Source organism: Mytilus galloprovincialis, chromosome 9, assembly GCF_965363235.1.
Source record: "Mytilus galloprovincialis chromosome 9, xbMytGall1.hap1.1, whole genome shotgun sequence".
Lineage (NCBI taxonomy): Eukaryota > Metazoa > Mollusca > Bivalvia > Mytilida > Mytilidae > Mytilus > Mytilus galloprovincialis.
In genome coordinates this window covers 22334227-22356769 of record NC_134846.1, presented here as the reverse complement: position 1 = coordinate 22356769, position 22543 = coordinate 22334227, and the positions used below count along the sequence as shown (strand labels likewise).

Genomic DNA, 22543 nt, shown 5'->3' with positions numbered 1-22543 from the left:
TTCTCTTAGATGACCTTACATTCACCTTAAAGCAAAAAAAGGGGAAAAAATTCAAAGGAAAGGCAAAAAAAAAATTTAAGAAAAAATATACTCAAATTAAAGGGAACTATATTTGTGGACAACGAAAATTGAAGGGGGATAATTGTGTTCCCGGACCTAATAGGTACTTTCTAGTGGTCCAAATGGGAAAAAAAATTAGTTTCATTAACTTTAACATATATCAAGCTTGCATACCAAAAATCAGACCAATCAGACAATATTTGCATCAGCAATGACATTTCTTAAACACCTACCCTCATACCCAAATTTCAACTGTTTTTTTAGCATGAATTTGTCATTCTCCTAAAGACCCCCACTTTATCAAATGATTCATAACTTTTTTTTTAGTGCAGGTATCTTTAAAAATTAAAGTGATTCTGAAAGGTGAGTCCTTATATAAATTTAATAGAAAATAAAAATTTCTAAAATCTGAACTTTTCAAAGTGTAATTGAAGTTAAATTTTCATTGTTTTTTTAAATCAGTGAAATCCCAACTGAAAATACTTTCAAAATTCAATTAAAATTTCAAATTTCATCCCTGAATTGTGAGAAATGCATTAAAAAATTTCAAATTCATTCTAGAATAAACAAAATGAAACTTTATGGGGGTATTGAAAAACCTTTAGGCTAAATTACCTGTTTATTCAACACCCCCTTTACATCCTCTGCCCAAGGCTGAACATGAATGCAATAAAAAATTTAAAATGATATAAAATCCTTATTTCTTTGAGTATTGAGATGAAGTAAAGTGTTTTGGAAAGGTAATGAAGTTAGGAAATAATTTCAATTGAAAAATTTAACAAAAAGTACAGGTTTTTTTTTTAAAATGTTTTTTCTTTAATTGAAAAAAAAATCAACAATAAATTCAACAAAAATTCACAAAATCAAATTTTCTAAACAGAACAACTTTTAAAATTTGCCTAAATTAATGATCTTTGAAATCTAAACAAGGGGGATTTTTTTGTTTGTAAAAAAGGCCAAAAAAAGGCATTTTTCTTTGAAGCTGACCAAACCCTTTGAAGTTAGAAATCACTTTCTTTCATCCCATAGCTAAAAATAGATCAAAACAATAAACAAAAATGATTGACAGTAATCATTTAGCCAATTAAAAATCAGCATCAAAGTTACATAATGCAAAAAAGTGTAAAAACTAACAATTTTGAGGTCTGTCATCAAAGTTTCATTCGACGCTTTACACTGCACCCGATTATTCTATTTATCATCAAAATGTTTCCAAAGGGTTCCCGTCCATTCAACAAGGGCCTCATTGGACTTCAGAGAGGGAGAGTTACAAGTTCCAGCATTACAATACCCCATGGAATAAAGACCCTGTCTTACCACTGTCCACATCACTAGATCCTGAAGAAAACCATATTCCTGCTGTTGAAATGAATGTTGAACAGACTGCTATCCTTGATGAATCCCCATGCACTTTTTCTTCTTCCCCTGCAGACAATGACAGCAAAAAGACTCGTTCCCAGCTACTGGTTCCATCAGCTGACCTGAAAACAGAAGAAGAATGGTGTTCAACATCTGGTATGAGGTTTGTCGACCATGAAGAGATGATGAAGATGCTTAACACAGTTATAAATGTTCATACAAAGAAGTTTAGACATTGTAAAAATCCTGAGATACTGGCACACAAACAGGAAAAATGGGGAGTCTGCTGGAAATATACCCTCAGATGCAAGAACTGTACCTACATGAGTCCAGTAATGAAGCTGTATAAGGAGATTGCTACAAATAAACCTGGTGCCAACCCTGGAGAACCCAATGTAGCAGTAGCAGTAGCAATACAAGACTGTCCAATGGGGAGTACTAAACTTCAAGAGCTACTTGCCAGGATGAACTGTCCTCCTCCTTCAAGAACCAGCATGCAAAGAATGACCCACAATGTTGGAAAAGAACTGATACAACTGAATAATAGAGATATGGGAGAAAAACTGGAGATTGTAAAGGCCAAAAATCAAGAAAGGGGACTTGCAGAGAAAGAAATCAATGTCACAGTCGACGGAAGGTACAACAGTCAGACAATAACCAGTCGAAAGAAACCAGGACTGAATGCTACCCAAGGTTTCGCACTTGCCATTGAGACAACAACAGAAAAGAAATATATTGTTGCATCATTTGCCCAGAATCAGATGTGCTGGAAAGGGGCCTGGTTGAGAGGGAAAGGCTTTAAAGTAGAATGTCCCAATGGTCATGAAGATTGCACTGCAAACCTACACAGAGCAGCTCCATTGTCAGAATATGAGATGGGAAAGGAAATTGGTACCCAGCTTGCTCTTCAAGACATCCTTGTGAAGAATGCAACAACTGATGGAGACGGACGGGCAGCCAAAGGAATAGACGATGCAACTAGAGCCCTACACCCTATGTGGAAAGTTGAACGACTATCAGACTATGTACACCTTGGGCAGTCACAGTTTCGGGCATCACTGAGAGCACAGTTCAGTGAATCCATGTTCTATGGGCGTACGAAAGAGATTAGGAAGGAAATGAAGAAAGCGTTCAGCCAAGATGTGAAGTGTAGGAGCTCAATGATCATTGGACAGCTAATGGAGAAACACAACAAAGTAATAGAAGATGTGTGTAAAGACTTACCCAAAGTCCTGGAGGCTACACTCAGGTGTTATGATGGTGACTGCTCCATGTGCAAACAGTACTCTGTAGTTTGTACTGGTGATGACGGTTATAACTGGTGGACTCGGTCCAAGTATCTAGGATGCTACAATATCACTGTCCTGCAAATGGATGAAAAAGACAAATTCTTATTACAAGAAATATTGAAGATGAAACTAAGTGAGCAAGCATTAAACAGCATGAAGCTATATGACACCACTAATAAGAATGAAGGTGTTCATAGAGCTCTAAGTGTCAACTTACCAAAGAATGTAATTTATTCAAGAGGCATGCAAGCAAGATTGGCATCCGGAATACATCGCAACAACAACAAACCAGGAACGTCAGCCAAAATGAAGTGTGAACATCTTCGGGTTAATTTGTCAGAGAGCAGTTTGCAGTTTTTGAGCAAAATGGACAGAGACTATACATACAAACAAGAATATGAAAAAAAGTCAGAAGTTAAACGTAGACGGCTAACTCAGAGTGGTGAAAAAATAATGGAACACAGAGAAGCTAAGCAAAGCCGAAAGAAGTGTGACGTTTACAGAAAAGGACAGTTGGACCCAGTTCCTGCATTGTGTAAAAGGGCACCTCCACCTGCACCTTAGACGACACCCACCCAGCCAGCAGCAAAGAATATTAACCAAAGGTCCTTTTAAGGACCAACCACATCTTTCAAAAAGATATCTTAAATTGTTGTCTAAATCAATAAAATAATTAAAAGATAGAAAGATAAATAAATAAATAAATAAATAAATAAATAAATAAATAAATAAATAAATAAATAAATAAATAAATAATTAATAGATCTTAAAAATATAAATAATACCAATATTATTGTTTGTCATCTTCAAATGTACCATGCAAGGTGGCAAAGGGTCTGGGTGACCAAGACAATGACCACATGAAATACATGATTTTCTGCTATTGTTGAAGCCGTGCGGCTCTAACACAAGATGTTCAACATTAATACATTTTGTGTTGTGGCACAGGTGCGAGACATCAAAATTAGGTAGATGAAAATTAAGATGCCTGATCATGAATGCCAGCCTGTGCACATGCATTTGTTTCCATCCCCCGGCATTGGGAAGCTTGCAGTTTATCACCCCATATTTTCCATTGGGCGTACAAGCCCCAGTCCAAATTAGACAGTGTCCATTTTGGCCAGGGGCTGAATTTTCTGACAATTTTCCTGAATATTTTTGAATTATTCCCTCCATTTGACTTTACAGAACTTTTTTTACATTTGTATGTGTAGTAATTTGCCCCAAAAATAGAAAAATTATGAGCCCCTGTCAGCAAAATTGAATAAAAGTGTCAACAAGTAAAGAAATTTCAACCAGATGGCCCAAAATTGGCTTTTCTTTGCAATTAAAAATTATTTCTTTATGTTTTCTATAAATTAACACTAAATTATCTTTATATTTCATGTTTGAGACAAATTGTGCAAATCAGGGGGCCACAAAGTCCATTTTCAGAAAAAGTGTGCTCTGCCTCTTAGGTCCGAGAACACAATTAATTTCCCCTATCTGTCTATTATAACATAATGATTAATAAAAAAAATCCCACCTGCGCTTTTCTAACAAGATTTGGAGTACATAAAGTTTGGCATTAACCACAAAACATATCAAAAAATTAGAAAACTTCATCGCCTCATTTTCTCTTGGCAACACAAAACACAAGGACACCAGTATGGGTTAAGCCAGAGAGCTTCCGAAAAGGGGAAATCCCATCTATATTTACCTAACCAAATCACTCATTTCTGCTCAAAATATCAAAAAGAAATTTTACAGAAATTCTCTTAGATGACCTTACATTCACCTTAAAGCAAAAAAAGGGGAAAAAATTCAAAGGAAAGGCAAAAAAAAAATTTAAGAAAAAATATACTCAAATTAAATGGAACTATAATAAAAAATAAGATGATGAGATATAGTTCGTTTACCCCTTTACTATTGAGAAGCCATTATTGTATTTAAGGAATGACTGACATATTTTTCTGATAGACAAAAACTTTTCAGGTTGGAATGCATGCGATTCTCTCAATATTTGTTTCTTATTTGCATATTTGTTCATATAAATTTAACATTTTTGAACTAACGTATGCTGTTATCAAAAGTAAATAGAAATAATAAGATAATAATATTTTCAAAACACATGTTAACTTATTAACCCTCATAGTCATGTGTTCTTGTTTACCCTTTGATGAGGGAGATTGTGTTCATTCTGTCGGCAGTTTAGTTTTAATTTCACATAATTATTTAAATGGTCGAGTATGAATAGAAAATGATATGCGAAAGATGACAAAGGAGTATTCAGACTCACAAATAGAAAAAGAAACTTTCAATGGCATGTCAAAAAAAGAAAAAGACAAACAATAGCGAACGAAACACAACATAGAAAACTGACGTCTGTGCATCACAAACCCTACCAAACAGGGGTGAGTACATGGTTGTTTCAACGTGTACGTACAAACGATGATAAATAGACTTCGGTAGAAAGGAAAGGATTGTGGTTAACAAAATTGGAAAAGGAAAGAACAAACTTGTTTTATTCATGTTAATATATGGCTTGCATTTGTGTGATTTTGATAGTGGTCGGTCTGGCAAACTGTATGTAAGTTTCAGTTTAAATGAGTATTTGTAACAGTGGTATCCGATTTCAAGTTTTACAGTTAAGTTATGACAGGGGTATTGAAGCATCCTGCAATTCGAATCAAATCTAATCAATACATAACGCCTTCTGTATTCAATACAAAAGGTAAGTAATAAAGACAACGTGGGAAGCTGATAATATATATATTTGTCTTGTTCTTCCCCAAGATACAGGACGAACTAAATAGAATGTTTTTTTCATCAATTTTGTCATTGCTACACTATAGTGTAACATTTCCCACTTCTCAAATCAAGTAGTCTTCAATTTATGTACGGAGAAGTGTTAAAAGGTGAACATAGTCTTCGTGCTGACATGCATAAAAAAAAGTTGATCGCAAAAATACTGAACTCCGAGAAAAATTCCAAAAGAAAATTCCCTACTCAAATGGCAAAATCAAAAGTTTAAACACATCAAACGAATGGATAACAGCGCTTATATTCCTAACTTGGTACATGCATTTTCTTATGTAGAAAATGGTGGATTCAACCTGGTTTTATAGATAGCTAAACCTGTCACTTGTATGACAGTCGCATAGAATTCAAATATATTGACAACGATGTGTGAACAAAACAAACAGACATTATATAAATAACACATAGCTGAGTGGGTGATATATCAGATTGTTACCCCGGGAAAACGTGGTCAACCGCAGCGAAGCCAAGGTTGACAATGATTGTTCGAGGGGTACAATCTGCTCTATTACCCTCTCAGCTATGTGTTTTCAGTGTATTATACTGAATGTCCTATCATTATTGTCTTTTCAAGAATGATTTTATTTGAAAGTATTTTCTATGACGTCACGTACAATGTACATAACTACGTTAGGGGTATTATAAACAGTTAGGCAAGATGTTTTAATTTTTTTTTGACAGTCAGTTAATAAAATCTGAGCCAAAACGAAGAACTTAAGCATTGTATTTAATAACTTGATGTAAATTCAATTCATTTTCATTTTTGATTGTTCTGGACGAGAGGGTAACATTCAAAAATAAAAAAAATTGTCATCCACTCAACCATGTGATAGAGTAAATTAACACCATCGTATTAGCCAATCAAAAAATGGCATTTTAACGTGAAGTATAATAAAAAAAAAGAGAGGTTAAAATGACAATAATAGGGGTACAGCAGTCAACATTGTGTTATTATCTAAATCACTGTAAAACTAAATATATATATAACAAACGTTCATCATGGCAAAATAACATAATGACGGGATTTATAAAAAAAGGAACAAAAGATACCAGAGGGACAGTCAAACTCATAAATCCAAAAAATAAACTGACAACGCCATGGCTAAAAATGAAAAAGACAAACAGACAAACAATAGCACACATTACACAACATAGAAAACTTAAGAATAAGCAACACGAACCCCACAAAAAACTAGGGGTGATCTCAGGTGCTCCGGTAGGGTAAGATAAGTAGAGTGCCACGTCATATACTGTAAGAAAGAAATACAAAAAGGCAGAACAATTTAAACTCAGAATAATGTTAACTCCTACAGCATTTTTGTTTCTTTAATCATTCATCATTTCTAGCATACTCAAAGGTATGCATTTTATTAACAAACTCTGTTGAACTAATTATTAGATTTCTTTCAGTGATTCATAATATCGTATATCTGCTAACATGAAAATGTCATTAATTATGGTATTTTTAATATTACAAAATGAGAATCTATTTGACACAGGAAATCGATTACCATATCCAATCATAATGTTTCTTAGCAGCTAAATTTCGGATTGCATATAGACTTCCAGCTATTGTAGAAGTTCGTGCAAATCGCAGAGTTTTTTGGATTTGTTAGCCCGATTTATCTTCTTAATTGATTGATAACATTTGAACATCGTTTGGCTACTATTGCCTTTATTTATGTCTGGCACGTAGTGATAGTGGCAGGAATGTATATAAGCGCCCCTTTAACTCTCGACAATGATGTTACAGCAAAACATATATAAGTTGAAATTGGACTGTCTTCTCTGTTCTGCACTACGCATACACCAAAAAACACAATTTGATAAAAAACACATGATGAACCTTATCCTATATTTCAGTTTCAAAAAACAAGGAATGCATTAAAAAAATATATGCAAAGAACAAATCAACTCTGTAAAAGAAAAAGGGGTCGTAGATAAAACAGAGACTTTTTAAACTCATAAATCGAAGAGGACATCATGTCAATTTTAGAACGACAACGACAAGAAGCGACTTTACAATACACATCTAAAAACAATAGACAGACTCAAGACTGATCAAAACTAATCTTTCCTAAAATTGGGGCAATTTTAGATTGCCTGGGAGTGTGAAACACATATCCTAGTAATTCAAAAGGTTTGCCTTCTGATGAGACAGCGTGTATTTCAGTTCATATTGTAGTATGCATACACCGTATCGTTGTGTGTCCTCTATTACTGAATATAACAAAGGTTCGTGTAAATTTGTGACGTTACAACAGAAAATATATGACGCCACAATGGAAAAGTGATTGTTGTATGACGTCAAAAGTTGAAGTGGAGCAGATTCTTGGGTCAGCCGTAGATTTCCAAATAGCCACAAGGTCAAGCTAATTTTACTTTTTTGGCAAGCATGTAGGAGGTGACCATATGACTTTATTTTATTTGAAAAAGCTTGTCATTTTTCCTACCGAAAGTCGATGGATTTCTACGGGCACTCAGACTTCCCCCTCAATGAAAAACTAGATACCGCCACGAAATATCATAATATTATTGAAAGTGGCATCAAATACCAATCAACAATCGATAACTATCACAGCCAAATATGAGCTAAAAACTATGATCATATCTATAAGTTGTATAACATAGATTATTTTCTTATTTAGGTCATTACGTTAAATAGAAACGTTGACCTTCTGATAGTAATTTGATTATAAATACTTCGATAGAGATACATTCCATCGTGAAATAGTCAATGAACTATTTCCATTTATAACTGTGTAAAGAAAAAAACTTGCTTTGTATAGATAATTGCAAATTCATGTAATAATTATGCATGGAAACAGTGGGATTGATTTCGACGATTGTATAAATCACATTAATTTGAAAATTATGAGAAGAGACACCAAACTAAACACAAGTGAGAGTAAGAGCCAGTTTACATGCAGTCGTAATATTTTATCCCAGGGAAAAAAGAATGCATTTCATAACTGTTGTGTAGTATCCGCAACACAACACTGGCACCTTATTTAACCCTTGAGGATTCAAATATATAATTTAGATTATTGTTCTACAACTTTAACATATTTAATCAATAAAAATATGTAACAAAATAATTGATTTAAGTTTATTATTATAACGTATAACATATATGCTATCATAGTGTCTGCGACAGGCCATGGTCACTCGTCTATGAAATAACACTATACTTATTAAATAAATGCGAATACTTAATGATATTTTGGAAATTAGTACACTAAATGGGAAACTTTCATGAAAGTTAATATAATTTCAGTTATGAATAATCTTATTTTGTTATTGATGTGCAACACATTGTTCAGCTTTATTGTGAAAAATGCGAGAAATGAAATCTTCAAACTCCGAAACAGTGGTGACGTTGCTTCGTTAAAGTCAACGTAGCGTAATAAAGAGGACGTAACGGTTACCGCTGTTTCGGAGTTCGTGAAATCTTAAGTCATCGTTCTTCTAGTCATCATAATCTCAGCCCATAAGCGTTTTAAAAACCGACTCCATTTGCAAGATTTACAGATAGCGTCATGATGACGTCTTTTTCACCTTTTTACATGCTTTTGACTTTTTTCAAAACTATATAAGGTATATAAGTACTGAAAATTACCAAAAAATCAATAACTGAAAAATTATTGACATTTGTCAGTACTGAAAAGTGTAAAAAAAAAACATTTAAGAAAAAGAACACGCGGTATGATTACTATTGTAATTTGAGACAACTCAGTATCCACAAAAAATCAAATGACATAAAAATTGAAAAAGGTGACCATACGGCCCTCAACAATGGACACAACCTATACTGTATAGTATTCTGTAAAGTCCCTAAATGACATATGTAAACCAATTAAAACAAGAAAACTAACTACTTGGTTTATCAAGTACAAAATAATGAACTAAAACCAAATATGATATACTGCCACAAGCGACTACCGTGAGCTTATAGGCTTCTGACCTCCCGTCCACTTTTCCCCGAATGTGACCTAGAGTATTAGACTTATCGCCGGGTTTATACTAAAATAAACAACATGACAGGTGACACATGTGGACCTGGGTCGGCTTACCCTTCTTGACAACATGCGATTACCTCCTGGTTTTGGTGGAAATAAATATTTTTAATCTAGCGTCCATGTAATACAGTACATGATGAATAAGGCATGAAGATGGTATTGTTGTAAGCATAAATATATAATTATTTCTGTGACTGTATCTTGCATTAATTTGTAGGATCCTTTATTATAGATAATTCAGCTGATCTGTAACAATACCATCTTCATGCCTTATATATCATGTACTGTACTACGACGCTAAATTAAAACTGACTAGGAAAGGTAATACCCGGTCACCGAAAACTTTATTTTATGTTAAGCCAAGGTGGTCGAGTGGTCTCTAGCGCGTTGGATACAGTGCCACGATATCTCAGAAGCACGAGTTCGAATCCCGGCGTGGGAAAGAACAAAAAATTGCGAAAGCAAATTTACAGATCTCACATTGTTGGTTTGATGTTTAGACGAGTTGTATATACAAAATGTACACAGCCAAGTATCACCATCACTGCTGGTGATCCGATGGATAAATCTGTTGTAGAGTTGTAACTGGTTCAGACGTACTTATAAATATAATTATCTCTCTGGCTGTATCTTGCATTAATTTGTAGGATCCTTTACTATAGATAATTCAGCTGATCTGTAACAATACCATCTTCATGCCTAATATACCATGTACTGTATTACGACGCTCGATTAAAACTGACGAGGAAAGGTAACACCCGGCTACCGAAGTCTTTATTTTATGTGAAGCCAAGGTGGTCGAGTGGTCTAGCGCAACGGCTACAGTGTATGCGATTTGGTGTCACGATATCTCAGAAGCATGAGATCAAATCCCGGCGAGGGAAGAACAAAATAATTGCGACAGCAAATTTACATATCTAACATTGTTATGTTGAGGTTTAGACGAGTTGTGTATATTTGGGACTATAGATATACTGTTTCCAGATATATGTGTCATATTGCTTATTTCTGTTATAATGTGATTAAAAATGTACAAACAATGTAGTTACCGACTTGAATGTCTACAATTTGTTTTTTATAAAGAAGAGTTCGATAGTTGTTTTTTTTTTCTTTTTCTTAACCTTTTTTAAGCTTAATATTAAGAATATTTATACACTTCTTATCGTAATGATAGTCCGAGATTACTCAGACGTCCAACGGCTGTTTTGCCAGACAAGCTGAGCTATCGTTATGAATGCCACAATAAGCCATTATTGTTGGTGAGGATGATGTAAAGAACTTAACATTGATCAGAGCAAAGAAGAAAGATATACAAAATCATCATACATTTTTCCCCATAAGGTAGCTTATCCCTATTAAGGACCCTCGGTAGGATTTTTTTTATTTCACATATTTGTAAAGGTCCTTTTATGTGGAATCCAGAAATGCGAATAAATGGGAGTCATCAGGCTTGAATTTTTCCTCCATGAAATGAAATCGCGATTTTGACCCAATTTTCAAACATTTTCAAAATTCACAATACGGAAAGTCCGTCATCAAATGGCAAAATCAAAACCTCAAACACATTAAACGAATGGATAACAACTGTCCTTTTCCTGACTTGGTACAGACATTTTCTTATGCAGAAAATGGTGGATTAAATCTGGTTTTATAGCTAGCTAATCCTCTCACTTGTATGACAGTCGCATCAAATTCGATTACATTGAAAACGATTTGTAAACAAAACATAATATGTAAGAATGTTACAAATAGGGACACAGCAGCCAACATTGTGTCATAATCTTAATCAATATAAAACAAACAATATGTTACAAAGAAGCAAAAAAGGCATGCAAACGAAGCACACTAGCAAAAACGAAAGACAAGAACACAAACTTAACAATTGCACAATAACACAACGGCGGGATGTAAAAGTACAGAGTCACATCATATGAAAATAAATGAAACACAAAAAAAGCATAAAAACAAACCACATAAGCAAAAATTAAAAACAAGAATACAAAAAATATCAATGAACAATAACACAATGACGGGATGTACAAGTACAGAGCCATCTCATATGTTTAAAAACAAAACCACAAAAGGCATATTGACAAACCACATTAGCAAAAATTAAAGACAAGAATACAAAAAATATCAATGAACAATATAACACAATGACGGGATGTGTAAGTACCGAACCACGTCAAATGGATATCATAAAAAAGACTAAACAGTTAAATAAATATTCATCAAGACAAATAAGAACACTATAACCCGTTATTAAGATGATAAACAACGTCAATACCCCGGCAGAATCTATACTTCAAGACCATCGTGTATTATTTATGAAGTTGATGCAGAAACTGCCAATGCGACTATAATGCATAATACCACCGATGCCATTGTCCATTTTATAACCTTGTAACATTTCGTATAGTGGAAAAATCTGTCTGCTATTGTTATCTGTTGTTACAGTAGTTACGTTTAATTTTGTCGATTGGCATGACTCTTTCTTTTTTTTTTTGGTTAACAAGTTTTACAAGTTTTACTGTATTCCCTTTTTCAGGTACAACATGCTCTGGGGTTGGATAATTGATATCAAAATTCTATGATTGGATAAATAATATCTAAATCTTAAAACTAGTAACATAATTGTACATATGAAGAAAGAAAATGAAAATGTATCTTTTAAGAATATTTTATGGTAAAAACATAGACTTCATAACAGATCTTCTGCCAACACCAGCACCAGTACCAGGCTGTAATGAAAAAAGAAATTATGATAATTTGTTTAAAACATTGCAAATTATGTGGTATATAGTGTAAATATTATCTTTATGCGGGAGCATTAAAAAGTAATAAAAGTAAGATAAAGAGAAGACAATAACAATCAAAACCAAGGAGTAAACAAAGACTCACAAAACCAAGGAATAAACAAAGACTCACAAAACCAAGGAGTAAACAAAGACTCACAAAACCAAGGAGTAAACAAAGATTCACAAAACCAAGGGACATTTACATCAACAGTTATAAATAATAAATAAGAAACAACACGAACTCCACTAAAATCCGGGAGTAAAATCAGGTGCTCCGGAAGGGTAAGCATTTCCTGCACCGTATACGGCACCCGTTGTGTTATTTCTTTTTTCAGTTCTGTAATGATGGAAGGTTATTATGACTGAGGAGGAATATCAGATATGATTTCTGACACACTTTTGTCATAATGTCCAATCAGCTCATGATGGCGACCGTAAAATTTCTTGAGTGATGACCTTAATTTGATTGATTCATAGCCCTGTCTTAGTAACTTTTGAGAAAGCAGTATTTCTCGTTCAACAAAATCAATGTACTTTGAGCTATCTCTAGAGTAACGTATCAATTGAGACACATATACTCCATATGCTTGTGCCGCTTGGATGTTGCTACACAGAAATGGAAAGTTGACTATAGGAAAATTAAAATCATCACTTTTGTCATAAATTTTGGTATTCAACCTACCACCAATAGTCATTTCGAGAAAAAGGTCTAATATGAAGCAGATTTATCTGAAGAAACAGTTCAACTTTATTTCTATGGTCGATTTTAAGGGAACTATTAATAACGGTCTCATTTTTTACGATAACAATCGGCAATCCTCGAATGAATCCGTAACTCTGGAATATCAAAGAGTCTCTCAGGAACACGTACGTACTGACCGTGACAGGCGTCTGGAATATCAAAGACTTTCTCAGGAACGCTTGGTTATGCTTACTCGTTGACTGTTTCAGGCGTCAGGAATATCAAAGACTCTCTCACGAACGCTTGCTTATACTTATGTTACGACCGTGCACATGACAGGCGACAGGAATATCAAAGACTCCCAGGAACGCTTGCTTGTACTTACGTTACGACCGTGCACGTGACAGGCGTCAGGAATATCAAAGACTCTCTCAGGAACACTTGCTTATACTTACGTCGTGACCCTGACAGGCGTCTGGAATATCAAAGATTCTATTAGGAACGCCTGGTTTAACTTACATGATGACCGTAAGAGGTGTCTGGAATTTCAAAGATTCTCTCAAGAGTGCTTGGTTTAACTTACGTGATGACCGTGACAGTCGTCTGAAATATCAAAAACTCTCATGAGCGCTTGGTTTAACATACGTGATGACCGTGACAGTCGTCTGAAATTTCAAAGATTCTCTCAGGAACGCATGGTTTAACTTACGTGATGACCATAACAGGAGTCTGGAATATCAAAGACTCTCACGAGAACGCTTGGTTTAACTTACGTGATGACCGTAACAGGTGTCTCGAATATCAAAGACTCTCACACGGAGACGTTTGGTTTAACTTACATGGTGACCTTGACAGGCGTCTGGAATATCAAGGATTCTCACAGAAACGCTTGATTTAACTTACGTGATGACCGTAACAGACGTCTTGAATTTCAAAGATTCTCTCAGGAACGTTTGGTCAACTTAAGTGATGACCGTAACAGGCGCCTGGAATATCAGAGACTCTAACGGGGACGCTTGGTTTAACTTACATGATGACATTGACAGGCGTCTAGAATATCAAAGATTCTCACAGGAACGCTTGGTTTAACTTACGTGATGACCGTAACAGGCGTCTGATATATTATAGACTCTCATGGGAACGCTTGGTTTAACTTACGTGATGACCGTAACAGGCGTCTGGAATATCAAAGACGCTCAAGGGAACGCTTGGTTTAACTTACATGATGATCTAGACAGGCGTCCAGAATGTCCAAAGACTCTCACGGGAAGGCTTGGTTTAACTTACATGATGACCGTGACAGGCGTCTGGAATATCAAATATTCTCTCAGGAACGCTTGGTATAACTTACGTGATGACTGTAACAGGCGTCTGGAATATCAAAGATTATCTCAGGAACGCTTGGTTAAACTTGCGTAATGACCGTGACAGTCGTCGGGAATATCAAAGATTCTCACAGGAACGCTTGGTTTAACTAACGTGATGACCGTGACATGTGTCTGGAATATCAAAGATTCTCTCATGAACAATAGGTTTAACTTACGTGATGACCGTGACAGTTGTCTGGGATATCTAAGATTCTCTCAGGAACGCTTGGTTTAACTTACGTGATGACCGTGACAGGCGTCTAGAATGTCAGACTCTTACGGGAACGCTTGGTTCAACTTACGTAATGACCGTAACAGGCATCTGGAATATCAAAGATTCTCTCAGGAACGCTTGGTTTAACTTACATGATGACCGTGACAGGCGTCTGGAATATCAAAGACTCTCAAGGGAACGCTTGGTTTAACTTACGTGATGACCGTCACATGCGTCTGAAATATCAAAGACTCTCTCAATAACGCTTGGTTTAACATTCATGATGACCGTAACAGGCGTCTTGAATATCAAAGACTCTCACAGGAACGCTAAGTTTAACTTACGTGATGACCGTCACATGCGTCTGAATTTATCAAAGACTCTCTCAATAACGCTTGGTTCAACTTAAATGATGACCGTGACAGGCGTCTAGAATATCAGACTCTTACGGGAACGCTTGGTTCAACTTACGTAATGACCGTAACAGGCGTCTGGAATATCAAAGATTCTTTCAGGAACGCTTGGTTTAACTTACATGATGACAGTAACAGGCGTCTGGAATATCAAAGACTCTCACGGTAACGCTTAGTTTAACTTATTTGATGACCGTAGCAGCCGTCTGGAATATCAAAGATTCTTTCAGGAACGCTTGGTTTAACTTACATGATGACAGTAACAGGCGTCTGGAATATCAAAGACTCTCACGGTAACGCTTAGTTTAACTTATTTGATGACCGTAGCAGCCGTCTGGAATATCAAAGACCCTCTCAGGAACGCTTGGTTCAACTAACGTGATGACCATGACATGTGTCTGGAATATCAAAGATTCTCTCAGGAACAATTGGTTTAACTTACGTGATAACCGTGACAGTTGTCTGGGATATCTAAGATTCTCTCAGGAACGCTTGGTTTAACTTACGTGATGACCGTGACAGGCGTCTAGAATATCAGACTCTTACGGGAACGCTTGGTTCAACTTACGTAATGACCGAAACAGGCGTTTGGAATATCAAAGATTCTCTCAGGAACGTTTGGTTTAACTTATATGATGACCGTGACAGGCGTCTGGAATATCAAAGACTCTCACGAGAACGATTGGTTTAACGTACGTGATGACCGTAACAGGCGTCTGGAATATCAAAGACTTTCACGGGAACGCTTGGTTTAACTTACGTGATGACCGTCACATGCGTCTGAAATATCAAAGACTATCTCAATAACGCTTGGTTTAACATACGTGATGACCGTAACAGGCGTCTTGAATATCAAAGACTCTCACAGGAACGCTTGGTTTAACTTGTTTGATGACCGTAGCAGGCGTCTGGAAGATCAAAGACTCTCTAATGAATGCTTGGTTTAACTTACATGATGAGCGTAACGGGCGTCTGGAATATCAAAGATTCTCACAGGAACGCTTGGTTTAACTTACGTGATGACCGTGACAGACGTCTGGAATATCAAAGACTCTATCATGAACGCTTGGTTTAACTTATGTGATGACCGTAACAGGCGTCTGGAATATCAAAGACCCTCTCAGGAACGCTTGGTTCAACTTACGTGATGACCGTAACAGGCGTCTGGAATATCAAAGACCCTCTCAGGAACGCTTGGTTCAACTTACGTGATGACCGTGACAGGCGTCTGAAATATCAAAGATTCTCTAAGGAACGCTTGGTTTAACTTACTTGATGACCGTTGCAGGCGTCTGGAAGATCAAAGATTCTCTCAGGAACGCTTGGTTTAAAGTCCATAAACATATAGTTTATCTCAGTTACAACTACAAAAAAAACATCACGTATACCAGATTAGATTATTAGTCTTTTGACATATGAATATTGCTAATTTTTATAAGATCATTCTAAATTAACAAGCCTGCAGATCTGTCTTTGTCGTTGGATTGTGATATGTCTGATTGGTTTTCGAATATTGTTTTGTCATACATTAGACCGGTTTTTTTTCTCTCGTTTGAGTTGTTTTACATGATGTTTCAATTCGATCGGGGCTTTTTATAACCGACAGTACGGTACTGGTTTTGTCTCAATTGTTTAAGGTCGTATAGTGGCCTTTAATGGCTTATCTGGGAAATTGTTGTCTCTTTGGCAATTATAACCAAAAATCTTCTTATTTCTTATAGTAAGTAGCTTTCTTTGCAAGAAATGTTTTGAAGTCGGCTTATCTCGTTGAGGCATAACCATTGTTTTTCGAGTAAATATTTAATAGGAAATTCAAAGTTTACACACAAAAACACGATGGTCATATCTCATTTCTACAAAAATGCTGAAATGAGTATTTCCATGGAAAAGAACTAAACATCTGAGAATCACCTTTAGATAATTGATTGATAAATAACCATTTGTTTTATTATTTAAGTACGAAAAAGGAATTGTTTGTCCTAAAAAAAGAATCATGCCGAACAAAAAATGAATGGTTGTTGCTTTATAGACAGATAATTCATTTAGGAATGATTGTAATATTTTTTCCTGTCTTTGAGAAATAACATAGAAAATGTGGTGCTCACTGAATCCTTTAATTCTAAATATATATTTTTTAAGGAGTAAGTCATGAAAAAACGTTAGCGATGATGACGACACGGTCATATGACAAAATTATGTGTATGAGCTGATAGACAAAACCTTTCAGCCAATCAGAAGCATGTTGCATCAAAAATAAAATTATTTGCTATTAGATGTAGATCACACCATTCAAAATTTAAGAACGAAATAAAATATTGTTCACCTTTATTTACAGTTCCCCATGTTGATTCAGAAAACGGAATACAATGGTCTTTTGTCATCGACATCTTTATGAAGAAGTTTGGCATCGCTATTTTCCATGTGTTCACAGAAAAGCTTCTGCTTGCTGATCCTATTTTCGAGGTAGCTATGTAGGTGGCATTACCTGAAAGAAAAGAAAGTGGATTAATATGTAGTAGAAGACCATCTACATTCTGCGGGGAAGGGGCAGGAGGATTTTTTTCTCAGGATTGTTCTTATTGGTTTGCTACGCATAATTATTATAGTTGATTTCCAGTACAGGATCCCTCAAGGTTCCTCTTCACCAGACTTTTTTTTTTTTTCTAAAGCAAGAAAATTTGTTCCAAATTTTTTGGCATATTTGTTTCCTGTATTTTGTGCTGTAAAATGATCATTTTAATACAGCCTTGTGCAAAATTATTTTTTTTCAGTTCATACATGGACAGTCGGCAAGTCCTTCCATTTCATTGACGCTTAGAGTAAAATTAATAATGTGTCCAGTGAAATATAAAAAAGACAATTTACATGTTAGATTTTCGAGTGACATATAAACAAAGAAAAATTTCAAGATTTTCAAGTTATAATACTAATATAAAGAAAAAAATTTCAGAATTTCCACCTTTATAAAAAATTGAAATTAGAATCTGTACATGCAAAACTTATGTAGAACAAACAAAAACAATAAACTATATACAAATGAAAACAATTGTAGAGTTTGACATCATTTTTGAAGAACTATGTTTGAACCAACATTAAAGGCATTCATTCATATTCAACATCAAATATTCCCTACAATTTCCCTTATTTTTTTATTTTCAAAAGATGTTTGAAAATATTGGTCTGTCTATTTTGCTCCGAAAAACGAAACCTACCAACTAGCGGTTATAATACAATTGAACTGAAACGACGAATTAAGTACTTGACTCACCCGGTATACAGTTAGCTGTCATTGGTGCTGTTTCATTTAGGACACTACACTTCCCCCCAACTATGGTATACTGCTTCATCTGCAAATAGTCGACAGAACATGCATAGTCAACACCGGGGGATGTAAATGAAAAAAAACTAATCATCAAGTAAAGGATTGAGAAATATGAACCCGGCTATCAAAAACTGAGTAGAACTGAGGAGTGCTCCGGAAGGGATGAATATTTTCTTTCCACAAGTGACCTGCATCGTATGACAGACTATCGATAAAACCGATTAACAAAAAAAATATTCCGATTACAAAAAAGCAAAATCACAAAAATATTGAACTGAACAATTCGGAAAGTCCATATTCACATGGCAAAATTAAAAAAAACCGCATTAAAAACGAATGGACAAGAACTGTCATATTCCTGACTTGGTACAGGCATTTTCAAATGTAGAAAATGGGGGATTAAACCTGGTTTTATAGCGCTAACCATCTCAAACCGCCATAGAATGTCTTATCTAGTAGCCTCTGCATTTGTTCAAATTTATGCTGAATTCACACGTAATTCGAATTCGATTCGCATTAACTAATTCGAATTAGTTTAATTCGCATTCGAAACGTTTAACGTCCTAACGTCAATTCTAATTCGAATTGGAATCCGCGTCAAATTCGCTTTACTGTCCTAATAGCGACGTTAACTTTTAATTCGGATTAACAAAAACGTATTTCTAATGCGAATTAGTTAATTCGAATTAAAAAAGAAGAGTGTGTGAACGCGATTGGCGAATTCGATTCGCATTCGATTCGAATTCAATTCGAATTAAAGGTACGTGTGAACGAGGCATTATAAACAACAATATCATCCCATGCAAATTCCTCAACCCTGATACATGTACGATCATTGTAAAAGTTAGTAATAATCAGTTTTGCTGAACTTTATAAGATCGTTACCAACAGAAATAATACAGACATGAAAAATTTAAATACATTAAATTTTGTAACACAGAAACGTCTGCAACATAAGGGGAGGCTTAATGGCCACACCCTGGAAGATATACATGTGATGTATATATTAGCTCAACCCTGAGTACACATAATAATGGCGGAGATGGTATGCACACATCACATGGTTTATTGATTATTTGTAACTTGATAGATGATGTTTAAAAGAAAGGTGGTTTACAAAGACACATTACACAGTCGGATCTCGATGTGTTCAATTCGACTCTGTCGAAAAACTTGGATACGTTAATTTATATAGACAGTCCGGATTAAGTTAAACTTTTCTTTCTTTCTCTAAATCACATTTGACTGCGATGAGTCGAACTCCGCTGATTCGAAATCCCGGTTTACTCGAAGTATTTCGTTGACGAAAAATATTGAAAAATCTGACACCTGTATTACCCATACATCAAACAAAAATAAATAAAAGGAACACAAATAAATTAATTTAATTTAACTGTAAAATGTACATGCCTTATTAAAGTCTGTTATAACTGTTACTCTTCGCATGGTATCAGCAGCTAGTGGCATATCTCGGTCAGCTCGTAACATCTTGTTGTCATAATCATAATATACTGTGGCTGTAAACTAACAACACATATAAAATAATAAATGATAAAAGTCGACGGAGAGATCAAGCAAACCAAAAAAAAAATAAAACTCGAGACATCGCTCGGGTTACATGCATATATTTGCAACAAAGTTTTTGAAATGAAATTTGTCATGGATTAATAATAAAACATTTTTCATCATTAGAATTTCATGCCAAAGCTGTATAGTTACGAGTTTTATTTTAGTTCAGTCATGGGCAATTTGTTAGAGATATGTTTCAAGTACAATAATTTACATGGCGTACGGTTCCCTATAAAGTTGTTACATGTGTAAGTTTTGTGTCATTTTGGTGTCTTCCGGAGCGTTGTTTCATCGACAATAATATCACATCTTCTTTTTTTATATGCATGCATTAACGTCTTGTCTATTTTTGTTATTTGTTGACGTGCTATTTCGTACAGCCTTAATTGAATTTTTGTATTTATTGTAACCCCTCTGACTTGACTTGAATCAGAGGCGGATTTAGGGGGGCAGGGGGCCCGAGCCCCCCTTTTTGGGAAAAAAATGGTTGCTTATATAGGGAATCACTGAAGCGTGAATGGAGCGGGCCCCCTCTTAGGTCAGTCAGTGGGTCCCCACTTATGAAAATTTCTGGATCCGCCACTGTGAATTATTCATTTTAAGTACTAGTACATTTTGCTAAATTATTTTCATATTCTTGTTATTTCGAATTACTAGTATATAGGAATCGTTTATACCCTAATGTAAACTACTATTGGAAAATTGAGAGGACTTATTTTCGTTAAAAAGACAATTTTGCAACTATTTACCGATGATAAATTGGCATTTACTGGTATATTGAAAATTGTCGTCCATTATAGAAAGGGTCAAGATGCATTCATTGAAAATAAAGAACATAATTAATAGACTCATAATACGTAACGAAACAGTTTAAAATGTTTGCAATGAACACCACATACAGTGGCGGATCTATAAAAAAAAGGGGGGGTCGGGGGTTTTAAAAATTACTGGATCCGCCCCTAACGTATATATGCCCAAATAGATTATAAGCTAGTCCCTATTTGTGCTCTAATGATTGACTATACTTACGTCTACGGGTGTTGGTATATTTGATACGGGGTCCAAATATCCTCCTAATTCTACCAAACTAGTCGTGAACTTAGTTCTGGTACAGCATGGTTGTGGGTCTGCACCAAAAACCAATGGCAACAACAACAAAGCAATAAACTTCATTTTAAAAATTCTAAATTCTAAAACTTCTAAATTTTAAATCCGACTATCTTCTGACAACTCTTCAGAACTTTTGTCATATCTATTTCACCTTTGTACATTTAAGCGGGAATTATCAGGTGCCAGTATGACATGTATGAATCACTGCTTATCTTGTGAACAAATAATATGCACTGTCTGTATATATCATGCAAACTGATAGTGATTTTTGACGTCATGTTTGTACTGCTATTTGGCTAAAATAATTTCACTATATCTGTATATATATCATGTATAGAGACAAACAATAATTTTCTATGGTATGGAATGAGGTAGGGGTAACTCTAAGGATTTCTCAAGGCTGAATTCTGATTTTCATGCACTTGTTGCTAGACTGACTTATTTTGCGTAGTTAAGATAACTTATCACAAATCCTTCACCCTTCAAAAGATAATTGAAGTACTGAAGTATTGAATATCGGAAGACCGCATTTGTTGCATAATTAACGTTCTTGCGATATTCTTCCGAATGCATTAACACAAATGTTCGGTATTCTTGATCTCAGTTATTTATATATATCTCACGACAAACCATAATCATATTATCTTGTTCTTAAAATATATTTATTGTTGTTATTAACATATACATACACTCCGTCATAAGTTAAGCACCACCCATATTTTTATCAATAAGAAATTTTCAAATCCAAAAATTCAATATTTTTGAATAAGAGTTAAATCGTGTTGACATTGGTTAAATAAAATGTAAATATTGTGCAGTATAAAAAAATAAAAGTTAGGGTTTTTTATGCTTTCTGCTGTGTGAAGGGAACTTTCAATTTTACGTTAAAAAAAAAAGTTAAAATCCCTATAAAATGTTTTAATTTGTTGATCATTTTCATTAATTTCAAATATTGATACAGTTTTGAACTTTTTGGAAAACAATCAAGTATACATTAACTGTCAATTAAGGTTCATAAAGTCAATATCGTGTATAACTTCCGCGCTTCCGGTAGAGATTCAATACACGTCTCCTCATTCCTTGCACAAGTCGTCGTAGCCTATACTGTGGAAATCTCTGCCATTCCTGTACCAAAGCGACCCTCAATTCTGGTATTGTTGCACATTTTGGTTGTCTCTGGTTAAGTTTACGGCCGATAAAGTCCCATACATGTTCAATTGGGTTCATGTCAGGTGACATGGCCGGCCAAGGTAAAGTGTCTATTGATTCCGACGTCAGGTATGCGTTGACAATTCGTGCGCAATGAGGTCTCGCATTGTCATCTTGAAAGACCGGTCTATCAGCTAACGCGTGATTGTCAAAATGAGGCGATACAATGGTGTTCAGGATGTCATCCCGGTACCTTTGTCCATTCAGGGTACCGTGAAGAACATGCATATCAAGAAAAACATCCCCATACTGTTACACCGCCGCCACCGAAAGCTGTTGTACCAAGAATGTTATTGTCCCGATTTGCGGTGGTTCAGCAAGAAACGACTTTCA

At 35.2% G+C, this 22543-nt stretch overlaps 1 protein-coding gene across 1 annotated transcript; it reads right to left on the bottom strand.

The window, feature by feature from the left end:
* Positions 1-12192: 12192 nt before the first annotated feature.
* Positions 12193-21219, bottom strand: LOC143044630 (uncharacterized). The gene is made up of 6 exons (XM_076216691.1): positions 20921-21219; positions 19733-19846; positions 18269-18347; positions 17324-17485; positions 16273-16364; positions 12193-12267 (listed from the first exon to the last, which is right to left on the bottom strand). The coding sequence occupies exons 1-6, from the start codon at positions 21062-21064 to the stop codon at positions 12208-12210; spliced, it is 651 nt and encodes a 216-aa protein (XP_076072806.1). The 5' UTR covers positions 21065-21219; the 3' UTR covers positions 12193-12207.
* Positions 21220-22543: the final 1324 nt, after the last annotated feature.